This window comes from Monodon monoceros, unplaced genomic scaffold, assembly GCF_005190385.1.
Source record: "Monodon monoceros isolate NGI ecotype Baffin Bay Population unplaced genomic scaffold, NGI_Narwhal_1 Super_Scaffold_14, whole genome shotgun sequence".
Classification (NCBI taxonomy): Eukaryota; Metazoa; Chordata; class Mammalia; order Artiodactyla; family Monodontidae; genus Monodon; species Monodon monoceros.
Window position 1 is genome coordinate 67,166,833 of NW_021703770.1, and position 25,483 is coordinate 67,192,315.

Sequence of the window (25,483 nt, forward strand, 5' to 3'; positions counted from 1 at the left end):
GGCCCGGCCCCGGCCGCGGCCCCGGCCCCGGCCCCGCTCCGCCCCGGTCCCGCTCCGCCCCGGTCCCGCGGCAGCCGCGCGCACGCGCCGGGACAGCTTTTCCCATAGGCCCCTGCGGCAGAGCACCGCCCTCGCCCTAAGCCCTGGATCGCCCAGGAGGCCGGCGTTGAGTCACTTGGCTGTTCGCCGGCAGTGCCTTTGAAGGGCGGCGGGAGGCGGCGAGCGCGATGGCGAGCTTGGGTCTTCTGCTGAGAGTGCTGGGCCTGGTCCTGTGCGGGGCGGCGAGCCTTGGACTGTCCGCTCCTACCGCCCCCACCTCCAAGAAGCCCATCATCGGTGAGGAGGCGGCGGGGGCCGGGGGCCGGGACCGCGGTGGGCGCTTCCAGCAGCTGCGCTCCGGCGGCTGCGTCCTGTCCTAGAAGACCCAAGTTCAGGGTTAGGATGTGTGCCTTCCTGTGTAGCACAGGGGCCAAGCCATCATTTGGATCGTGCTGAAATATAGCTAATTAATGCCTCGTTGATTTCCTCAACTCCAAGGCTCTTAAAATTGGAAGGGAGGAAGGTGCACTGTGAAGAATCCTGCGGATGGTTTTCTTGTTTGTACTTAGCTAGGAGCTTCTGCTAATTAAACGGATTCTGTACATGCATTATCTTTATTGAAATTTCACCGGCTGAGGGCGCATTTCGAGGAACGATGCATTATAACGTATAAAAATCGAATTGGCTAGATAATCAAGAAATAATGGTATACCTTGGTCTTTGTCATCTCCAGCAGAGGAGGGCAGCAGCGGCTGGTGTGATCCTAATGGCAATTCTGTTCGGTGTGAAAGTGAAGCATGTCATTTTTCGTTTTCGACAAATGTATGTTTTAAAAAGAGAGTAAAATCAATTTGCATTGCCAGAATAGACATTTGATACTGGGCAGGGGAAAGCAACCCCGAAGAAATCAGCCCGGATTTTAAATTTGCAGAAAGTAACTTGTGTGTGGACAGTTAAGATGGTCTCATTTTAGCTGTAGTGTTATGCCTTTCATATTGTTTTTTGTGTGTTCCCCCCCACCCCGAAGATGGGCACTGTTTTGTGTAACTAAATAGAAAGTAGATGAGCATTTTTTCATGTATATTGGTAGTGCCCAGTTTTCAAATGTGTTGTGTATCAGTATTTGGAACTCGGAATGCCTTATTTTATAAGCTACTTAAAATAGTGGTTAGAATCTCCCAGGGGAATTAACTCAAAGTATAATCTCATGTAGTGTGCTGGGAATTGTGGGTGCAGAGGGGAGGGAAAAAGGAAAGAAGAGGAGTGATTGTTTTCCCTTTGCTAGAAACAGTGGTTTCTAGGAAACAAGTCCAGGGTCAAATATAGAAAAAGTAAGTAAGCTTTTGGTTTACCCTGATCAGTTAAGACAAAATAGTTAACTGAATACCTGTGTGCAAGGCACTGAGTTAGGAGTGCAAAGGATCAACGAAAAGAAGCCGCGAAATTCATGAGATGGCCTCAAATTATGGGTAGAATTTTGGTCCCATTTTGAGGCGGGGGGAATATAGCCAAGCTCTTGTCCCAGGATGGAGAGGGGACGGGGGAGAAGTTGGTGGAACTTACCTACTCTAATGTACTTTCCTCCTTTCTGGTACCTTGTGTCCACGTGTCCCCAGCCCGCCTTTGTGGCACCTCATCCTTGCCTGTCCTGTAACCACTCCATTTCCTATGACACTCCCTAATTATTTCCCTGCCAATTGTTATTGTCCTTAATAAGGGCGATCTTACTACTCCATGAGGAGAAAAGCAGTCTTACTGAACAAAGTTTTGCATGTGGCATATATGTTAACTGAGTGCCTGATGAATACCAGTTATTGTAAGAAGCTGGGGATACAGGTGACTGACTGATAAGGACGGCCCAGGCCTGCAGAGACACTGAAGGTGTTCCAAATGGTGAAGTAGTGAGCGATACAGGCACAGGTATCCTCTCCGGAGAGATGTGTTTTGATGTGTCCTGAATGCCAGTGCTGTGCTGGGGCTGAGGTTTCAGGGGTAAGAGGCAGCCAGAGCTGTAGGTGGGCCCGAGCATCAGAGTCTGTAGAGTTTGTGAAAGTTTAGGAACCCATCGAAGTGCTCAAGCAAGGAGGTACCCCCTGCTGCTTTGATCTCTCTCTCTTCTCTCTCTGATTTCCTTTCTTGTCACTTTGTCCCCTTGCCAACACAGGACTCTAGTCACAGGCATTCCTTGCAGTGGGACAGGCACAGAGCTGACTCGGGGTCTTTGCACTTGCTATTCCCTCACCCTGGAACCATCTTCCTCCAGATATCCGCATGTGGCTGACTCCCTCACCTCTCTGAAGTCCTGCCGACAGTGTCATGTTCTGCCTTCTGAGAGAGGACTTGCCTGGCCACCGCATTTAAGAGACTTTCTTCTTTCCTATAGATTGGAACTTACCCAATCCTTCCTTCCCCAAACACACACCTTCTTCTGCTGCTTTACTTCTCTTCTCGGCTCTTACCACCAGCCATCACACTATTGTTTACCCTTTTGATCTTGTTTACTGTGTTTCCTCTCTTCTCTCCCTTCCGCACACTGGAATTAAAGCCCACAAAGCAGGGATTTGGTTTGTTCAGTTCACTCATGTGTCCCCTGCACCTAGTTCAGTGCCTGGTATATAGTATGACTCAGTAATATTTGCCAAAACAGTGAATGGTGATATCATCAGATTTCTTTCCATGTGGAGAACTGGTTGGAGTTGGAAGGCAGTTGCTTAAGAAAGGATGCGGAGAGACCTTTTAAGGGGCTATTATAATAGTCTGGGGTCGGGGGGACGCAAGATATTAGTTGCTTGGATTAAGGTGGTGGTGATGATGTTGGAGAGAGATGGATAGAAGATATTTTCACTCCTTTACTTTGTTGTCAAGGAAACGATGTGCCTTAGAGTGTGTGTGTGTGGGAAGGGAGAGGCCTCCTTCTAGATTGAAGGATCTGTACTCTGAAGTTGATTCTAGCTCTTGTGAAAAAGGCTGGTGCTATTGTAGACCTACTTTGGGGGCTTATTTGGCCTCCCTAATGAGGCAAGAGAGAAGGCTACTTAAAACTCAGATCAGCCTCCACTACTCCTTTCCCAAATTCTATAGACGTGCTTTCAGGAGAAGCTTCATATTTAATTCTGTGAATTAAATGAGTAGAGTAGTGACATTTCTACGGTGATGTGTTTCAGTTTCTGAGCAGGAAAAAAGGAAATTGCTTGAAACTGAAACTTTTTCTTTTTTGTAATTTAGGAATATTAATGCAAACGTGCCATAATGAGAACATGAAAATCCTGGGAAAATACTATATTGCTGCATCCTATGTAAAGTATCTGGAGTCCGCAGGTGCAAGAGTTGTACCCGTAAGGTATGATTCGATATTTTTTACTCTGAGTAATAAAAGCTGCAACTGCTGTTTTATCTCTAAAATTATCTTTTATCTCTAAAATGAATGCTTTCTCTCCTATGATCACGTCATTCAAGTGTGTTAACATCACACCTGATTTCTGTCACACATCTAATGCTTAGGAGTCTCTCATTAAGTCGTTTAAGGTGTGAAGCTCTGTGCATCTGTGATATCATTAGACATGAGGCATATGTTTTAGACAGAGAATGAAATGAGTCACCTTTCCCTCAGAAAAGGTGATGCTCATCAGACATCGTGAAAGTAATGGAGTGAAGGCATCTACAGTGTCACTTCATCCCGTAATATTAGGGTAAGGAAACACTTAGGGGATCAAGGAGTGTTCTAGAAGAGGACTTTTAAAACACCTTTGCGCTCTACTCTAGAAGTTTGGGGGCTTCCCTGGTGGCACAGTGGTTGAGAATCTGCCTGCCAATGCAGGGGACACGGGTTCGAGCCCTGGTCTGGGAAGATCCCACATGCCGCGGAGCAACTGAGCCCGTAAGCCACAACTACTGAGCCTGCGCGTCTGGAGCCTGTGCTCCACAGCAAGAGAGGCCGCGATAGTGAGAGGCCCGCGCACCGCGATGAAGAGTGGCTCCCGCTCGCCGCAACTAGAGAAAGCCCTCGCACAGAAACAAAGACCCAACACAGCAAAAATAAATAAATAAATTTATAGAAGTTTGGAAATTACTACTACAGCAGTGTTGCTTCAGTATAAATTACAGGTATTGCAATTTTAAAGGAGGTACATTATTTTTGTGATATAATGACCTAGAATAAGAAAATGATTCATGTCATATTCATGACATGACGTGATAATAAATGATGCATGTCATTTTGATTTGGAAAGAGTTGAATTTTTTAACAGAAACCTTGTAAGTATTGATATTATCTTATCATCCAAAATTGGTTATATTTGGGGGTCTTCCAGCACCCTCACCTAATCCATTATAAGTGATTTCACACACAAAACACAACTGTTTGCTCTGGGCAACTTGTTTTTGTAAATAATTTCGCATTAAACAATTGTAACAAAGAAAAGTACTGCTCAAAAAGAACATTAATACTAAAAATGCAAATATTACAATTTTGAGAATGGTACCACCAAATGGTTTTATGTTTAGATTCATAAGGATTGTCTTTTTGCTTGATCTTTTACATTTAACTGTCTCTACTCCAAGATGAACGTTTGCTTTTGACATTAGTCTTCAATTTTATAGTAGCAGATCTAATTTTTCAAGAGAAATCTTATTTGGAACTCAGATAACAGCAGCATTTTAGAGCTGAGGCAGAGGTTCTGGACAGTCCTTAGGACAATGTTGCAAAGTTTTGATCCTGGAAGCTTTTTCTGCAAGCTCTTCTTTTTAGGACATAGTGCTGATAACACAGGTGGGAGGTGGAGAGTAAAAAGGCAGGTAGGCCAGTTCAGAGATGGCTGCTAGGTGTGAGTAGGCTAGGTGTGAAGTGAGAAGGGCTTGGCTTAGAGCAGTGGTTGTAGGATCGATGGGTAAATATTCTTTAAAAAAAAATCAGTAAGACCTGACGAGTAATAGAATGAAAGGGCACAGGGAGGAATAGATGAGAATGACAGAAGTTTTGAAATCGGAAATTTTGAAACTAGGGAAGTTTTGAAACTGATGATTTGTAGAATCCTGGGACTTAAGCCTGAGATACTGAAAACGTGACTGTCAGCATTCAGGTTAATTTCCAGCTTGGGTTCCCAAAGTTCACTTGAAGGTATATTGCTCAGAATCAGAATCACGTGATCCTATAAAAACAACGTAATGCATGGCAGCTTAATTCCCAGAGGAACCTGCAGAGGATTGCCTAATGTAGAACGAGACAAGTGATCACACCAATAACATTGGATTCATTTCTGAATTTCGGATGCTGGGGACCAGCTTCTGCAGTTTAGAAGGAAAAGGAGGAGGATGGGAGACCTAATCCTGGAGCAGCTGAAGAAGTTTGTCTTTGGTGTCCTTCCGCCTTCTGTCTGCTGCCTTCGCCCTCAGGTGGCTGGTGCACTCAGGTTATAATGATCTTCCGCCGCAGGACTAGGGAGACCCATCGAGTGTCCCCCACCTGAGAGCTGGCATGTGGCTGCCCACAGGCTGCTCTTGGTTTAAAAATGTGCTTCATTCACGCAGTGCTTAAAATATGTACAAATCAGAAGACTTTGTAAAAGTCTGAATTTTTGGCTTCCTTTTTTTTGAAGGCAGTTTTCTGGAGCTCATTTTAAACGGAGCACGTGCTCTCCATTGGCAACAGTGCCTGTCACTCCTTTTCACGTTGCTGAAGCTGTGTCATTTGCCATCATTACCAGACTTTCGCTGTTTTCTTTAAAAAGAACTTTTTGAGAGGGTCTTTTGTTTCAAGAAAGTCTGATAACATGGAAGCACCGTCTGTGTTCAAAGAATGTGACCTGGTCTGTTTTGCCTGCAAGGCCTCTGAGGCGCTTGAGTTTGTGACACCTCCTGCCCCCAACCAACAGTTAAGCCCCTTAATAGTGATAAACAGGGCCCGAAAATTCAGTCATGGACAATGGGGGAGCCATTTACTTAGAATGACTGAAGTGACTGGAAACAGGCTGCATGGCTAGCTGGTAGGAGTCCCTGGAGCACAGCTGAGTGATCTGAATCCATTCTGGTTCCTCGTGGTGGTAGTTGCCCATCTGGTTTAAATATCCATGGGGAAGATTCTGGGTCCCTGCTGGTTCCTCCTCTGTTGACACAATCTGGGGAGATAGAACTGGCAGAATACTGGGACTCACATTTCATCTTCCTATCACTTCCCAAGTCACAGCCACCTGCCCATCTATCCTCCATTTAAGATGGTGGTAAGCACCACTGCAGTGTCACCCACTGCTTTGTGGCTCTCTGCGGGAGGAGGATTATTATGAATTTCTGAACAGCACAGCTCATTTGGGCTCAGAGGAGAGCCTAGAGGGGTTTTCTGGCAAAGCACAGCTACGTCCGGGCATCATGGGTATCTCCTTAATAATGGGAGAAGTGTCCTAATGCCTCTAAAACTTTCCTGTGCGGCAGAAATGGACTGTAGTTGATATTTGAGAAGGCATTATGCCTTTTTATTCTCTTATACAACCAGAAGACTCTGAACGTAGCACAGTTCTTGCAGGAATTCATAAATAGGATGCTCTTTTCCCTTGTTCTTTCATTCCGTCGAACTTCTGGAAGAGTAACCTGTCTTACTGTGACATAAGTCAAGGTTGTAGCCAGTTGTCACAGGCTAATCCCGTGGGTTTTCTCTGGAGAAGGGAATAAGATCATCAATAACGTGGTGATTGTTAGGAAAACCTTACCAGATGTTTGATGAAGGGAACTTCAGAATAATTACCTGGGCAAATTAGGCCCATCTACAGGGACCTGCGTGTAGTCTGTACCACCTAGATCTGAACTCTTCTGACTTGGGAATACACAGTAGTTCTGAGACCTTTGCGGTTGGCGGTAGGGGTGGGTTGAAGCAGGGACTTGGCATTTATATTTTTTGCCAAAGCTTCCTGTAGTTAAGATAGGTATGCTAATAAATCTTTTAGTCTTTACTTAAAACTACTGAATATCCTTACTTTTTTTTTTTTTTATCTTGGCTAGCAGGGAAATTACTGGTACCCAAATCTCATGGTCTTTAATGTTTTGCATATTAACATGTACCTCACAATATCAAATTACATTAGACCAGAAGAAAACATGTTTACTTGTCTGATTAGCAAAACAAGGATATAAGTATGTGGTTTTCATGTAGTTTGAAAAAAATGCCTCTAGGAAGGCAGAGAGGTGATATAGTCCAGTATTTAAGAATTATTTTTCACCCGGCTTTTAAAAATTAATGTGGTGACTTCATTTAGAGGCTTACTTTTCTTCTTAAGTTTTGGAAATGGATGTTTTGTAATTATTTTTATTGTTTTCAGGCTTGATCTTAAAGATGAAGAGTATGAAAAGCTTTTCAAGTCTATTAATGGGTAAGTTGCCAACATTGGTTTAATATAGTGTAGGAGGTCCAAGCAATGCAAAGAAGTACATATAAATTTCATACATGTTTCTATGTAGCTATCTTACAGTGGTGTAATATTAGTTTTCTGAGTTGAGAGGTGCAGAAGTCCTGCAGAGAGAAGGCAGGTTAAGAAATAAATGTTACACAGTAGACAACATACAATTTTTTTAAATGTGCAACATAGTCTTTATTCTTTTAATGCTTGTCTTAAATGTTTTGAAGCCACTTTGGAGGCTGTGGCATACTGCTTGCTTAGGGGATGTATAAGTCTTAAGAATGAGAATATTAATTGGTTATTTTTCAGAAGGTGACTTGGATAGAACTTGGAAAAAAAGTTTTATACCCTCTAGCTTCTTCGCAAAAGATATGATTGCTTAGCTCGCAGAAAAAAAAAAACCCTGTTAATCATATGAAAAAATGTGCAACATTACTCACAATTAGAGGAAAGCTAATTATAGCAATTAAAAACCATCAAGTTAGCAAAGAGCAGAAAATGTGCTAGTACTCTGTGGTGAGGGTGTGAGGAAACAGTGTTCTTATCCTTTACTTATGGGAGTTGTTGATCCAAATAATCAATAAACAATTATTAAGGAATAGAAGAGAGTTTTATTCGAGCCAAATGGAGGACTATAGCCCAGGAAGAAAGTGCTCTGGAAAAACACGATTTTATATCTTGACAGAGCAAAGAACGTACATCAAACACAACAAGGGTACATTCCTTCAGGGTTTTGACAGACAGATTAGCACATATACAGCGAGTCAGCATGACCTTGGTGTCTGGGAAGGGAACCTTATCTTTGAAGGACTACTAGCATGGACGTCATAGGAAGGGGAGACATTTATCCCTGTCTTCAAAGTGGACTTTTTTTTGAAACTTCTGGATAATGCATTATTTTCTTAGTGGTTAAAGCAGTTGTACAGCACTTGTTTGATGCACCATAAGATAGGCTGTTCTAGTCAGCATAAAGTTCAAGCCAAATCATGTGTAAGCCAGGACGATGTCCCCATACCTCAATAGGTGAAAATTTCTTCCATCAGGGTGTGAGTTATATAGTCTTTTGGGAGCAGGTTTTTTTGTTTGTTTGTTTGTTTGGTTGGTTTTTTTTTGTGGTACGGGGGCCTCTCACTGTTGTGGCCTCTCCCGTTGCGGAGCACAGGCTCTGGACGCGCAGGGTCGGCGGCCATGGCTCACGGGCCCAGCCGCTCCATGGCATGTGGGATCTTCCCGGACCGGGGCACGAACCCCTGTCCCTTGCATCGGCAGGCGGACTCTCAACCACTGCGCCACCAGGGAAGCTCTTGGGGGCAGTTTTACAGTATCTATTGAAATTAAAAATGCACATACCATATGACCCAGGAAACCCTTCAGAGGAATTTTATTTTACAAATATAATCAGCCCTTTTAACATATACACACAACTATATATAAAATAGATAACCAACAGGGACCTACTATATAGCACAGGGAACATACTCAATATTTTATAATAACCTATAAGGGAAAGTAATCTGAAAAAGAATATATATACATACATACATATACATACATATATGTATAAAAAAATGAATCACTTTGCTGTATACCTGAAACTAACACAACATTGTAAATCAACTATACTTCAGTAAAAAGAAAATAATAAAACAGAAAGAAAAATATAATCCCCCCTTATGTGAAGACTTAGGCCCAAACATATGCATTGTAGAATTGTTTGAAATACTTCTGATTTAGAACCCATCTAACAGTCCATCAGTTGGGAATTGGATAAAAAAATAGACTATATGCATATAATAGAATATTATGCACAGGTTAAACGTGAGGCTATCTATAGATGTTGCCCTGAATCACTATTGTTCTGTGAACCATGTGATAAGAAGCAAGGCACATAGTGGTGTGTATAGTATACTACCATTTACTTTTGTTTTTAAAGTTGGGGTGAGGAGATATGTATAGCATATATGAGGTCAACATAACAAATTTTAATGGTGGTTATTTCTTTTTTCTTTTTTTTTTAAAGAACACCCATCTTTTTTTAAAATTAATTAATTAATTAATTAATTTTTGTTGCAGTGAGTCTTAGTTGCAGCAGGTGGGCTCCTTAGTTGTGGCTTTGTAGGCTCCTTAGTTGTGGCATTCGAACTCTTAGTTGCAGCATGCATGTGGGATCTAGCTCCCTGACCAGGGATCAAACACACGTTCCCTGCATTGGAAGGCAGATTCTTAACCACTGCGCCACCAGGGAAGCCCCATAATGGTGGTTATTTCTGATCAGGAGTGGGATGGAGGGAGTCTATTTTACTGTAAAGCTTTTATAAAAAGAACTTTTTAAAAATTTTAGAAAACTGTTCATTTATTAATATTTTTTTTAAAAAAGCTATGTTCAAAACAGTTGTTTGTATTCACCTCAGTTTGGATCAGTAAATATTTACAGTAAAGTTAATTCAATTTAGTGAAACATTTACAATGCCTGTTATATGCAGTGTACTTTGGCATGGACAAAGATAAATAACTCCAGGAGAGAGTATATGGTAGAACCTCAAAAATATACAGCAGGCAATGAGCAGGACTCTAATGCCACTTCCGAAACACCTTTATTGAGCCTTGTATGCAGTTTTTATTTTGGGTGGGGGGAGGGGGGCGGGGCTTGCAGAGATGAAAAGGCAGAGCCTTGCTTTGGAGGAGTTTGTCAACCGAGAGGGACAGTCAAGTTTTACTTTATGAATGGACTTTGAGATTAAACATACCAAGTTTGTTCAGAGGCAGCTTTTTAAATACTGAGTCAATGAAAAGGGAGAACTGCTAATGAGTCTTCATTAAGCCACTTTAAACTGTAGGGTTTTCTGCTTGGTTTTGTGGCAGATGTTCTGCCTTATAGTTTATATATTTCCTACTAGACCACGATCCTACTAACAGCAAAAATTACCCATCTTTGTCTCTGTGGGCTAATACCTATTACTGAATGAACACAGTCTCAAAGGTGGTATTTCACATGTCTCAAATTCATATTTAAGTATTTTTAAAAATTTTAATATATTCAACCTTTGTAATCTCTGTTGAATATCCTTAGTTACTTTAAGAGCTTTTTAGAGTTAGTTTACAAAGTTGATATGAAAACATAAATATTTTTCTATCTCCTTTATGGGTAGGGTAAAATAAAGTCAAATGCTTGTGACTCCCCTTTTTTTCCTAGAATTTTTTTAGAATGGTAATTGTGTTCTTTTTCAAAATTTTCTAACACCATTCTTATTTCTGAAGAGATTTCAGGGTAATAATAATAAATTTAAAATTCCATGGATATTTAATTCTAGCCTACTATATTTTTATGACTAGTTTGTTCTTTATTGTTAAAACAGATTTCTTTTGTGAGCTAAGCCTGACTCATGATTATGGACCTGCAATTGATTTTGGCATCTCTGATCATCTTAATTTAAACCTAGCTATACTTGGAATTTTATTTCTACTTGATTTCTAGCTGTGTGTACTCTCCTCCCCTCCCCCCATTTATTTTACTTTAATTTATCCACACTCTATTTCAAAAATAAACTTGTTTATCCAAGAGGTTTGGTAGAATATGCACAAATTCATTGTTAACTGCAATAGTTTACAAATGGGTGGGATTGTAAATATTTTGTATTTTCTTTTTGCCTAATTTTTCTCATTTTCTCTAATGATCTTGCTGCTTATGTAGTAAGGAAAAGTTGTTTTAAAATAAAATGATTGTTTATTTTCTGGGAGTGGGGAGGGGTTGAAATGCACGCTGTTTGATGTTGTTTCAGGATCCTTTTCCCTGGAGGAAGTGTTGACCTCATGAATTCAGGTTACGCCCACGTGGCCAAAATATTTTACAAGTTGGCCATACAGGTAAACCTCAGTTATTTCTTATTATTCCAGGTGAGCTTTTGTAATTTTCCACGAGGATAATTCCTTTTTTAAGCACGTGGTAATACTTTCTGCACAATTACCCTAGTCTCGTCACACCTTTAACTGTTGGGGTGCCTGTTCTTTTCCAGCCAGTGGCAGCTCTTGGCCATTTTCTCTGCGCTTCATTTAATTCTGGGCTCCAGGGAGCCTCAGGGCCCTGCTGGCCGGCCCTCTCTGTTTGGGCTCATTAACGTGAACCAGGCCCTCATGGTGGCCGAGTAAGCTGTCTTCATTATGTACTGGGCATTGTTTATGTGTTGTTGTTGTTTTTTTTTAATTATTTTTTTGGCTGCGTTGGGTCTTTGTTGTTGCATGCGGGCTTTCTCTAGTCGCGGTGAGCGCAGCTACTCTTCATTGCCGTGCATGGGCTTCTCATTGCGGTAGCTTCTGTTGTTACGGAGCACGGGCTCTAGGCATGTGGGCTTCAGTAGCTGTGGCATGCGGGCTCAGTAGTTGTGGCTCGTGGGCTCTAGAACGCAGCCTCATTTGTTGTGGCGCACGGGCTTAGTTGCTCCGCGGCATGTGGGATTGTCCTGGACCAGGGCTCGAACTGTGTCCCCTGCATTGGCAGGCATATTCTTAACCACTGTGCCACCAGGGAAGTCCCTGTTCATGTGTTGTTAATTCTCATCTCCTCTCCGTGCAGTGACTTGCAGAGCCTCTCGATTCCTTTTTAGTCTCCTAAAAAGACTGCTCCTGCCTTTGCACCATAGCTCAGACCCTGGCTATTTCTCCCCTGAACTGTTAACAGCAATTTTCTAATTAATCTTGCTGGTGCTACTATCTCCCCCAACCTTAAATATTTCCCTAAGAAACTGCTTTTAGCATATGAGATGCTTGTTTGAAAACTTTTAATGGCTTGGCTTGATGACCTGTAGCCTTTTATAGTCTTTGAGTCAAGATATACAGTGTGTCCACAGCTCACCTTTTCCAGACTTTGCTTGTGCAGGTAATTGCAGCCAGGCTGGTATTTCCAGCACATACTCTGTGTCCTCCTACTTTCAGATCTGCTTAGGCTGTTCCTTTCTACCCCGTCCCTAATTTGTGCCTTAGCCAGCTTTTCAGGGAAGCCCAGAGACAGAATATCTTGAAGTTAGCTGTTCATGTCTCATCAGATTGCATGGCTCTGACACCCTTTGAGGCATTCCTCATTTCCTATCATATGGTTCCATGTACTTAGTACATGCTCAGTGGATATTTTTTGGAAAAACTAGCGAACAAAATTGAAATTTTATAACATGAGTGATTTAAAATGCATTTGGAAAGCATATATATGAACATTATAAAGCCACTCTTCCTTTGCATATAGAGACTCATGTAACTGGCTTGTTCAATTTAAAAAACAGGAGCCGCCTAACCCGTAAGACCCAAAGGCCTATTTAAAAAAATATAATTAGGGCTTCCCTGGTGGCACAGTGGTTAAGAATCCGCCTGCCAGTGCAAGGGACATGGGTTCGAGCCCTGGTCCAGGAAGATCCCACATAACGCGGAGCAACTAAGCCCGTGCACCACAACTACTGAGCCTGTGCTCTAGAGCCCGCAAGCCACAACTACTGAGCCCGCGTGCCACAGCTACTGAAGCCCGCGCGCCTACAGCCCGTGCTCCGCAATGAGAAGCCCGCGCACCGCAACAAAGAGTAGCCCCTGCTCGCCGTAACTAGAGAAAGCCTGTGCGCAGCAATGAAGACCCAACACAGCCAAAAATAATAAATAAATAAAAATAAATAAATTTTTAAAAATGTAATTAGCTACTTGAAGATTTCAAAGCAAAGAAAAAAACTTAGCAACCTTGAACTTCCATTTAGCTGTAGCCACTGGGGTCCACAGGCCCTGATGAAGAAGCCCTGAGAAGTGATTTCTGTGAGATCTATTCGGTTTCACTCTGTGTCCTTTGCTCTGCTGATCACAACAAACAAAAGATGTGGTCCCAGCAAGTGGGGATTTAACATTTAGTTCAGAAATCAAGTTTGGTGTGCATATGGAAACAGAGGACAGTTCAGCCCTCTTTTGTGTTTATTGTAAGTGGATGCAGTAAGACCCTTCAACATAACATATACAATTCTGACTTCTAAAAATAAAATTTTCCGGACTTGCATATAGAAGTATTAAAATCCTATCTTGAGATAGGAACTATAGGAATTAATGCTGTTCTATATTTTTCTCATTGAAGAACAGAAAAAAACTCCCTAACAATTTCCTCATTTAAAATGAGTGACTGTTAGGTTATATATATATATATATATATATATATATATATATATATTTTTTTTTTTTTTAAATTAATTTATTTTTTTTTTTGCGGCATGTGGGCCTCTCACTGTTGTGGCCTCTCCCATTGCGGAGCACAGGCTCCGGACGTGCAGGCTCAGCGGCCATGGCTCATGGGCCCAGCCGCTCCGCGGCATGTGGGATCTTCCCGGACCGGGGCACGAACCTGCATCCCCTGCATCGGCAGGCGGACTCTCAACCACTGCGCCACCAGGGAAGCCCCGTTAGGTTATATTTTACAGTCTATGCAGGAAAACCACTGCTTTTAGAAAAGTTACAAAACCCAGTTTTGTAACTACCAGCACACTTGGGTTTAGTCTTTGGTTAATCAGAAAGTTCAGTTGCTGGAATGCTTCTCCCCCAGTCACACTGGTTGTTGTGACTTCCTCTGAAGAAACCCAGTACATCTGTACTTTTTTAGTTGACAACTTTTACTCTCTGAAATTTGATTTTACTTTTGCTTGCCGACTGTTCCTTTCCTTCCAGATCATGGCTTTCACCTGATTTAAATCTGATTAGCTGAAGGTGGTATAATGCAGCTGTTACTATAAATTCTGAGAAAATGGAGGAAAGACTTCCATTCAGAGTATGTTCAAAACTGAACAGTCATTTAAAGCAACAAGATTTGTAGAAAATGTGTAAATAGTCATTTATCTAGCATTATCCTTGATATTTACAGTCCCTGAATGTTACATGTGTTGTTTGGTAGTTGACTGGCAAATGTCTGTATCTTTCCCAGCACAACTGAGTTTGGATAGTTTGGTTAACTAAACCTGAACTATTATGTGGGAGCTTGATCTAAAGAGAAATTAAGTGATATCCTACTGATAGAAGAGAGAGTAAGTGATAGCCTACTACTATTGATCCTGGAAAACTCCTTAGAAATCCATGTATACCTCAGGTGCCAATCTTGTATGACAAATCAAATGTATAATTTTTATTTTGAAAAGTTTGAGTAAGCTTAGTTTTCTCTTTATTCTGCACAGGGTTTTGGTAATGGAGACTATTTTCCCACGTGGGGGACCTGCCTTGGATTTGAAGAGCTTACGTATCTGGTCAGTGGAGAGAGCTTATTAACCCTCACAGATACTGTTGGAATTAAAATGCCACTGAACTTCACTAGAGGTAAGAATTCTCTTTTGATCCTGAAAAAAATATTAACGGGGCAGGATTAGTAAGTTGCAAATATCAGAGTAAAAATATGTTCATAACATTTGTTAATTTTTAAATTATTTGCACAGGCTGAAGATGTGAATGATCACTTTTTGTACTGAGTTATAAAGTTGGCTTAAGGAATTTTGAATGTTGATAACTTATTGCTTCTAGTGACGTCAGGACAGTGCATGATTAAAAACTCTAAAATCAGACTTGGTTTTGAGTCCTAGCTTTGTCACTTCTGCCTTGGGGAATCATTTACCCTCTCTTAGCTTTAATTTCCTCATTTGTAAAAGCGTTTACCTGTCAGGATTTTTTTGTGAGGATTAAATAAGATAATGTTTTCCAGGTACTCTGATAAGCACTTTAAATATTACTCTAATAAATGTTAGCTATTATTATTATAGTCAGCATTTTTCCCTTGGCTGTGTACTCTGTTTCGATCCCAGATAGGGCGCACTGCAATTCCATTCTAGTACTAACAACCTGAAGTTAGCACAGACTCCAGTTAAAGGTTATCTCCGTGACTAGACTGCGCTTATGTCAGATACCAGCCGCGAGTCATACCCCGAGGCCACCCATACATCTGATCAGATGGCCATGAATCTTGGGATTTCCACAATCCCCCTCAGGTTTAATAATTAACTGGAATGACTCTCAGAACTCAGGAAAGTGCTATGTTTGCAATAAAGAGTTTTACTGTAAAGGATACACATGGGGCAAGGTCTGTGAGGGAATATAGAACTTCTTGCCCTCTCCCTGTTGAGTCAGGGCACGTCACCCTCCTGGCACATCAATATGTTCACCAGCCCTGTAGCTCGGTGAACTTTGGTGCTCAGAGTTTTTATCGGGACTTTATTATGAAGGCATGGTTGATTAAATCATTGGCCGTGTTATTGAACTCAATCTCCAGTCCCTGTCTCATCCCTGGAGATCAGGCTAGCTCAAAGTCAGACCTACTCTAGAAGTCCAATGCATGTCCATTGCACTACATAGCCAGGTAAAGTCAGACCTGCTATAATCACGTGGTTAGTTTTTCTGACAACAGCCTCATCCTGAAGCTGGGGCCACCTTGTGTCACCTCATTAGCATTACAAAGACACACCTATCAGTCAGGAAATTCCAAGGCTTTAAAAGCTCCCAGTCAGGAACCCAGGACAAAGACCAGACAAATGCTTTATTTACCAATCTGTGTAAATAGATCATGATTCTTGGAGGTTACTTGATTTCTGAATCATCAGAATTGAATGTTGAATGCTACCAACCATTCCTGTTCTCAAAAGGGTATTGGATAGAAAGTAGTAGTTGTTATACATAGAATCTATAAAATGCTCTATACTTTTCTAAGCTCTTTCTCACATTATCTCACTTAATTACTGCAAGAATCCTGTGGGAAGTGTATGTATCAGGTCAGTCTCTTTTGGTTGTATGTGGTTAAAACCGAGTTTATACAAAAAAAGGAATGAAATCCGCTGAAGTAAGGTATCAGCGGATTTTTATTATGTAGGGCTCTGGGATTCTAATGGAAGCCATTAGCATCCTGAATGAGGGGTTCATTGAGGGACAGCTGGCGTTAGGGCCTTGAACACCATCAGGCTTTTCTTATCCCTTTGCTGGCGTATGTCTGTGTCAGACTCCAGAGCCTTCATTGAGGTAAATTGCTTCTTTTTTTTTTTTTTTTTTTCTTTTTTTTTGCGGTACACGGGCCTCTCACTGTTGTGGCCTCTCCCGTTGCGGACGGAGCACAGGCTCCAGACGCGCAGGCTCAGCGGCCATGGCTCACGGGCCCAGCCGCTCCGTGGCATGTGGGATCTTCCCGGACCGGGGCACGAACCCTTGTCCCCTGCACCGGCAGGCAGACTCTCAACCACTGCGCCACCAGGGAATCCCATTGCTTCTTTTGATCTATTTAGTGAGTAGAATTATCTTGGCCTGGTTAATGTTTTTTCCTACGTTGTTGGTATTTTTAACCGTTTAAGTCCCAGATACCTTTGAAAATGTGTTAAAAGTTCTGGGTCCTTTCCTGAGAAAACAAATATATACACATGTGGAAAATTTCACCTATTTTTCAGCGCTGTCTAGAGAACTCATTTTAAAATCCTCTGCTTACTCTATGGCTAGCCTGCTTATTATCACGTCTGAAGAATTTTAGTTATTTATGTTACAGTTCTACAAGAAAAGTACTTAAGTATGGAACATATTTGGAATTGTGTGTTAAACTTATTTTGTGCTTGACTAGAATACTTCTGTGGAAACGATGTGTTTGCATATCATTTAGTCATCTTGATTATGTCTTAACAATGGCCTCTCTCTGGCTGAAGATCAGTTGACTTCAATGGATTTTATTTTTTCTGTGTTTAAATTATTTCTTTTTATGCTTGAATTATTCCAGGTCCATTGCAGAGCAGAATGTTCCAGAATTTTCCTGCTGACTTGTTGCTGTCATTAGCAATAGAACCTCTGACTGCAAACTTCCACAAGTGGAGCCTCTCTGTGAAGGTATCACATTAATAACACAATGAAATTAATGCATTTAGATTTACTACAGAAGTAATTATTTTGTTTTTATTTTTGCACTTTAGAATTTTACAATGAATGAAAAGTTAAAGGCGTTTTTCAATATATTAACTACAAATACAGATGGCTCTATTGAGTTTATTTCAACAATGGAAGGTATGTATCACTGCAGATGTACACTTTATTTTACTTATTCTATTTATTAATTTTGATTTTATAGTTCTCTTATGAATAAGATCATGTTACTTTGGGGACTGAAGTTAGAAGTTAGGGCATTTTTGGAGACAGGAGGCCTGTTTTGCCCATGTTCCAAATCAGTTGTGGTTTACCTGGGTCACCTTCTATGATAGGGTGATGAAAAAGGGAAGTGAAGAGTAAGGGGAGAGTGGGTGAAGAAATAACTGGAGAAAGTGATTTCTGTTTCTAGCGATACTGCAGCTTAAGTACGCGCTGCAGACAAGAACGAAAAGTGTGACTGACATACAGGAAAACATCTTCCTAAGTAAATACATTGATGAAGTGACAGTAAGGGTGTTCAGGCCCCAAATTGCAGGAGGTAAGTGGAGTATTTAAACCAGCCTTATTATTGAGTCAGGAGAGCTTGAGATGAAGCTCAGGAACCCCCTCGCTGGAGAGTACCCCCGTGGAGCAGGACGCGGAAGGCTGGACCCTCCGTGAATCCTGCCTGCACAACTGCAGGGAGAGTTTGCCACCCTGAACCGTAGCGCTAAGCGGGTGGGCTGGTAAATCAGTAAAGCCCCGGGTGTTTTCATGACAGGCCGGTCTAGCGTGGCCCACGCTGTAAGTACTGGGAAGTTCAGCACATCTTGAGTCGAAAAGTGCGTTTGAAGTTATATCGGACTGGTAGTGCCTCAACGTGCGTGTCAGAAACGAACGTCAGGAGTGCCCTCTGGAGGAACCTGCATTTTTCCGGGACTTTTAAGAAGTTTCCATATGAGGTTTTAAGGAAAGTGATTGGTTCACAGCCAAAACATCACAAGTGCACAAGGAAGCAAAGTACCATGAATGAGAGCTTGCAGAAGCAGTAGGTGGTCTCTCAGCTGGCGAGACTGATTGGTGCTACTGGCGAGGCCCGAGCACTGGACTGGAGTCAACTGGGACGAGGCAGAAGTAGTTCCCGCTACTCACAGGTTGTGGCCGTGTCACTGGCTCCCTTGTTGGGGGAGGTCAGATGTCTGAAGGTTCAGAAACGACCTCCCCGGAATTCTGGGAAGGCTGACGAGTCCAGTCTGAAGTGAACCACTCTGAGCTTCTCTCTCTAACCCTGTTTCCCCTGCTGTATTTCTTACTTTAGTTGACAGCGTTGCCATTCGCCACATCATCTAGTGTTGGCTGTCCTTGACTTCCGGCCCTCATCCTCCACAGCTAAGAAGTCCGTGCCACTTGCTACTTCCCACATCCTTCTTGGGAATTCCTCTTCCCAGATCTCTCTGCTCCTCCTGTCCGACTGCAACATAAACCACCCGCCGCCTGTGTTGCCGCAGGCGCTCCTAACTGTTCCACAGACCTGCCTTCCAGCCGGTCACCAGCAATCCCCCGAGATTCCAGTCTGACCACATTGCTTGGGGAGAAAGCTCCTCAGTGGCTCCTCAGCACTTGGAGGATGGAGTCTGGATTTCCCAGTCATTTACTCAAGGTCTCCCCCGCAGCCGTCGCTAGCCTGGATTCCTTGCACCCTGTTCAGTACACACAGCCCTCCACAGAGCAGCACTTCTGGCCCCCGTGCTTTTCCTTATGTTCTTTCCTCTCCTCTGAAAAGCTTTCCTTCCTCCCCATTCCCTTCTGCTGATGGCCTCTTAGCTAGCTTTAAGAACTCAGGGCAGTGGTCAGCTCCTGGAGGCCATCCCTGCCCGTTATCCTTTCTCGCCACATCCACAGTGCTCCTCCTTTATACTTGCTCTGCACTTCCTAGGAATGTCTCTTTGCACTTATTTGCTCATGTTCTGTCTTTCCTCCTAGGCTAAGACCTCACTGAGAGCTGGGACTCTGTCATTCTTTGTGTTTCCAGGACTTTATGGAAATCTCAGTAGATGTCGAATAGATGAGTAGTTATTTAAATGAAAGAGTATTGGCTTGGAAATCAGGGAATAGGACTTCATGTTGGTTCTGTTCCTGGCTATGTCATCATACCAGGCTCATTTGAAATTTTTATCTTCTGAAAGTTTTCTGACACCTACTAGATAGAAACACTTGAGATGCTCCTATATGCGCATTTCCTTCCTGTTCTTGATATTTTGTTCTAAATTAGTGAGCCAGGGCATGATTCCTAGAGTTGTCAGGAACCTGCATTGATCTTTTATTGACGCAGTTTACAAAAAATGAGTAAATCTCAACTTGCTTCTGAATGTCAGTGTGTATCTCTGTCCTATCCTTTCATCTATCTGAAAAATCTTTATTACAATTTATCACTTAGGGTATTTCTTTTTTTAAATAAATTTAATTAATTAATTAATTAATTAATTAATTTATGGCTGTGTTGGGTCTTTGTTGCTGCATGCAGGCTTTCTCTGGTTGCGGCGAGCGGGGGCTACTCTTCGTTGAGGTGCACGGGCTTCTCATTGCGGTGGCTTCTCTTGTTGCAGAGCACAAGCTGTAGGCGCGTGGGCTTCAGTAGTTGCGGTGTGTGGGCTCAGTAGTCGTGCCTCTTGGGCTCTAGAGCGCAGGCTCAGTAGTTGTGGCGCACGGGCTTCATTGATCCGCGGCATGTGGGATCTTCCCGGACCAGGGCTTGAACCTGTGTCCCCTGCATTGGCAGGCGGATTCTTAACCACTGCACCACCACTTAGGGTATTTCTTATTCTAAATAATACTTTTCATATCTCAAAGAAATATATTAGAAGATCTGCCTTTCAGTTACCTATGTGTAACAGTTAATTTCCTGGTCATCCAGCCCATGGGTCTCCTGCTGGTGGCATCACATGTGGTTCAAGACAGAGAAAGAGAGTATGTCACAAAGAAGGAGGGAGGGGGGAGGGGCGCAGTGGGGAGGGATGGAGTAGAGTGACCGGAGCTGCTTGCTGGTAGGTTCTTTTCTCTTGTGAATCTAGACTGAAGAAGGCTAGGATAAAATAGGTTTCCTTCTTCTGACTTGATCTCTCTTAGCAGAGTCTCATGGGATATGTGGACAGTGCCCTTTTCCCTAGATATCTCTACTTTTGGATAATTCATTTCTCTAAGTATTTTCCCGTGGTAGTCAGGGTTATAATTCCAAAGCAAAAATAATAGAGGGAGGATTTTTTTTTCAATTAAAATGAGGAAAGGCATATGTGAAGAGAAAAAGAGATGAGTATAGATATTTCTCAAAAGGTAAATATTACACATATTTTTTAAAAATTATGGAATTTTAAAACGATATTTAGAAGTAAAGAGAGTAATATAATGATCCCCTGGGTACCTTTCTCTAAGCTTCAACAACTATCACATTTATGTGGCCATTCTTGTTTCATATCTATTTTCTCCTCATAACCAGCTTAGTTTTTGGAGTAAATCCTAGGGATCGTATCATTTTTGTATATAAAGATATTTAAGAATTCTAAAAATAAGTGAAGTACATTACCAAAAATCTTTCACACCAAATTTAAACTTTTAAAAACTATTTAAAAATTGGCAGCATGAAACCATGAACCTTTCCATAGACTGAGAGAGAGACACAGTTGAGCCTGAGACTTATGTAAAAGGACACTAAAGATGCTGGCGTAGTTCATGCTCATGTGAATGTCATTATAGGAGGGGATGAAAATGCGGTATGAAGTGGGGGGAAGAGAGTTGTAGAAGAAACTTGTGACTAATCAGATGTGCGGCTGACTGTTGAGCTGGGATATATTCAAAGGCTCAGTTATTTCACTCTACTCTGATCACCTAGTAAACGGAATCGTATTTCAAATTATAAAAGGTTGTAAGTCAGTGAAATATTGTATTGTGAACTTTCACATTGACTGTGAACTGAAATTGTTTGTGTCTGAGAGAATGTGCACAGTTTAATTTTGTCTGACATTGGGTATTATAAAAATAATGTTTTACACAGCATGTAAAGCATAATTTAATTGTTAAGTAACATCCCAGACCATTGTTACTACTTAATACTCACCAGTCTATGTTCTTTGTGCAGGATACCAGTATCCGGTATATGGTGTCCAGTGGCACCCAGAGAAAGCTCCTTATGAGTGGGGAAAATTAAAAGGCATTTCCCATGCGCCTAATGCTGTGAGGGCTGCATTTTATTTAGCAGAGTTCTTTGTGGCTGAAGGTAATATGGGGCAGGGGTTATAATTTTGTCTCTCTAGTGTGGTTTTGAAGGAAGTTGCCCTCATCTGAACTTCTGTGTACTTTTACTCTATAAATGTTTTGTAGGTTTAACTTTTAAAAAAATTAATTCATGTGAAAGCCCTGAAATTGAGATATTAGTCATTCAAATCAAACCAGGACAGTTCTTTCAGTTAACGGTACTGTACAGTCTAAAGTGGGCCGATTTCCTGAACAACAGCATAAAGATTGTTTTGTTTTGTTTTCTTGAGTCCTTTTTTTTTTTAGATTCCCCTCCAATTACTCTTTTTAGGGATAATGATTTAATTATGACATTCTCTGAGGATTAGATCTTACTTTTCCAAGACAATTATGTAAATTGACTCTATACTCAAAAGTCTGTGGTTTTCAGGCTGCCTATCTGTAGGGACTGGCACAGTGGAGAAAGTTAATACGCTTTGCCTGCTTTTTCATGATGAAAACACAGGCATAGTCATGCTAGGTTATGTTTGTGGGTAAATTGAGAATTTGGTTATAGATGCTTGGGTTTTAGTTGAGTGATATGGGTGTAAGACAGAGCTACGAACACAACTTGCAAGGGATTAGGGCGTCGCTCTGGCAAGTCGCGGCCCCGGGAAGATTTCCATGTACTTTGTTTGCATCCTCCCTTCACGCTTGCCCTGAGGTTTTATCAACCCTCCGTCCACACTCGCAGGTAAAGTGCTTCCTCCTGAGTTCACTGTGGTTTAGAATTGTGCTCCGGTGAACGGGTCATTTCATTACAAAAACCCCAGATTAAAAAAAAGTTCTCCCAGGTGTAGTATTAGTCCCAAGAAACATCTTCATGTCGTTTGTATAGGAGTGATGAGAACAGCAGAGAGCAGAGCAAGGCTCCCTGCAGCAGTATCAGAGGAACGGCTACATGGCCTTCAGTTTCCAATATCCCTCTTTCTAAAAATGCCACGGAGGCCTGTATTTACTTTATTTTGACTTTAGGGTAAAGTCTGAGCCCTCACCCCCTCACACCTAAAGTTTAGCCATGCGACTTCTTTGTGCCTCCTTGCTTTTCAAATTTCTGCCTTACCTGGGGGAGATGCCTCCCTTCTCCCCTGCCTCAGCTTTGCCAGTTTCTCCATCCTCTTGAAGCGTCCTCCTGATTAGTCTATAAAAACTTCTGTGTGGTGACCAGACAAGACTTCTTGAGCGTTAGGACCTTGCCTTGTGGATGTCGCCATCCCCAGGCCCTACATCAAGCTATGCACACAGTAGGCGTGTAGTAGGCGTTTGAATGAAAGGGGAGTGAGCGCCACGTGGGGTCTGGTGCAGGGTTAGCACGGCTGCTGTCAGGAAGGCTCTACGCCAAATCAGGTGCTACTTTATTTGGGGGAGTTTGCTAAGACGTTTCTCCTCTTTGCTGGTATTATCCCACTTAATAATGCTGATCATAGGAAGAAATATTTTAAAGTAGCCTTTTGAAAATTGTATCCTATCTTTTTAAAAAATTAACGCTTTCTTTTTCTTGCAGCTCGGAAAAACAATCACCATTTTGAATCTGATGTTGAAGAGGGCAAAGCACTAATTTATCAGTACCGTCCAGTTTATACTGGGAACATTTCTTCGTTTCAGCAAAGTTATATATTTGATTGAAAGCCTTCAGTGTGTTAACAGAGAAATTTTGATTAACTCCATGATTAAACTGTTGTAATAACTTGTTACTCATGACGATAATAGAAGGCCACAGAGATTCCTTTGCTATGATGTTACTGGCTCTGATTCTTCATTCAGTATATTTGACTATTTATTATCACATTTGATAATCAGTCAGTGAGACAGATACATAATCTGAGTGTTTTTCATGGAAAAGCTTTCTTTTATCTGAAGATGAGAAAAAAATAAATTTATTGAAAATACAGATATTTCATTTTTTCTAATTGATTGATTCTGGAAATACATACCACTCCCTACCCATCCACCTACCTCATCCTTGCTGAAGACTCTTTATTTTTTTATTAATTTTTATTGAGTTATAATTAACATACAACATTATATGAGTTTTAGGTGTGCAACATAGTGATTTGATATTTGTATACATTATAAAATGATCATCACAGTAAGTCCAGTTAATGTCACCATAGGAGATTGTTACAGTATCATTGACTGTATTTTCTCTGTGTATATTACATCTTCAGGACTTAACTTATTTTGTAACTGGAAGTTTATATCTCTTAATCCCCTTTACCTACTCTGCCCTACCCCCTGCCTTTCTCCCCTCTGGCGACCACCTGTTCATTCTCTGTATCTATGACTGTTTCTGTTTAGATGTGTTTGTTCATTTGTTTTATTTTTTAGATCACATATGTAACTAAAATCATTCAGTATTTGTCTTTCTCTGTCTGACTTATTTCACTTAGAATAATACCCTCCGGATCCATCTATGTTGCCACAAATGGCAAGATTTCATTCTTTTTTATAGCTGAATAATATTCCAGTGTGTGTGTGTGTGTGTGTGTGTATACATAATGGAATGTATATATATGTATACATATATATGGAATATATATACATACATATGTGTATGTATACATATGTATATATGTTTGTATATATGTATATTTATTGGGTTGGCCAAAAAGTGCCTTCAGTTTTTAAGTAAAAATAAAAGACACATTTTTCATTTTCACCAAGAACTTTATTGAACAACATATTCACCCTTTTATTCCACTACCTTCTGCCATTTTTCAGGCAACTTCATAATTCCATCTTCCCAGAACATTTTACCTTTTTGAGCAAAGAACTGTACCAGGTACCTTTTACAGTCTTCCAGGGAATTAAAATTATTTCCATTAAGAGAATTTTGTGAAGACCTAAATAAATGGAAATCCGAAGGTGCAATGCCCCGTGAATACGGCAGATGAATCAGAACTTCCCAGCCAAGCTGTAACAGTTTTTGCCTGGTCATCAAAGAAACATGCAGTCTTGTGTTATCCTGATGGAAGATTACACGTTTTCTGCTGACTAATTCCAGGTGTATTTTGTTGAGTGCTGCTTTCAATTGGTCTAATTGGGAGCAGTACATGTTGGAGTTAATCGTTTGGTTTTCCAGAAGGAGCTCGTAATAGAGGACTCCCTTCCAATCCCACAATATATACAACATCACCTTCTTTGGATGGAGACCAGCCTTTGGTGTGGTGGGTGGTGGTTTATTTCACTTGCCCCATGATCTCTTCCGTTCCACATTGTTGTGCAGTATCCACTTTTCATCGCCCACCACAATTTGTTTTAAAAACGGAACATTTTTGTTAACGTTTAAGTAGAGAATCACATGCGGAAATATGTGGGTTTTTTCCGTTTAACTTAAGTGGAACTCAGACATCAAAACAACATAACCAATCGGGTGCAAATGATTTTCAGCGCTTGATTTGGTTATTTTGAGAATGTCGGCTATCTCCCACGTGGTATAACGTTGATTGTTCTCAGTTAATATCTCGACTTGATCGCTATCAACTTCAACTGGTCTACCTGACCGTGGAGCATCATCCAGTGAGAAATCTCCAGCACAAACCTTTGCAAACCGCTTTTGACACGTTCGATCAGTCACAGCACCTTCTCCATACGTTGCATAAATCTTTTTTTTGCGTTTTTACCTTTCTTGAAATAAGAAACCATGATATGCCGTAATGTTTTTTTCTTCCATATTAAATATGAAAATGGCTACACAAAAATTTACCAATTTTGCTAAGTTTTTTTTTAATGCACTTTGATATGACAGCTGTCACGTTAACAATCTAATAAAATTGTTTTGAATGAAGTTAAAGACAATTAAGTGCTACTAGAGCCATCGTAGGCAGAAAACCAAACGAACATTTTGGCCAACCCCAGTATATGTATGTATGTATGTATATATATATATATATATATATATATATATATATATA

General features: G+C 41.3%; 1 protein-coding gene across 1 annotated transcript; it reads left to right on the top strand.

Annotated features, from left to right (window-relative positions):
- Positions 1 to 105: 105 nt before the first annotated feature.
- GGH (gamma-glutamyl hydrolase) lies at positions 106 to 23,924 on the top strand. Its single transcript, XM_029222428.1, has 9 exons — positions 106 to 336; positions 3,265 to 3,379; positions 7,344 to 7,394; positions 11,201 to 11,285; positions 14,600 to 14,738; positions 17,161 to 17,267; positions 17,351 to 17,441; positions 21,415 to 21,552; positions 23,074 to 23,924. Exons 1-9 carry the CDS (start codon positions 228 to 230, stop codon positions 23,193 to 23,195), a joined length of 957 nt encoding a protein of 318 aa, XP_029078261.1. The 5' UTR covers positions 106 to 227; the 3' UTR covers positions 23,196 to 23,924.
- Positions 23,925 to 25,483: the final 1,559 nt, after the last annotated feature.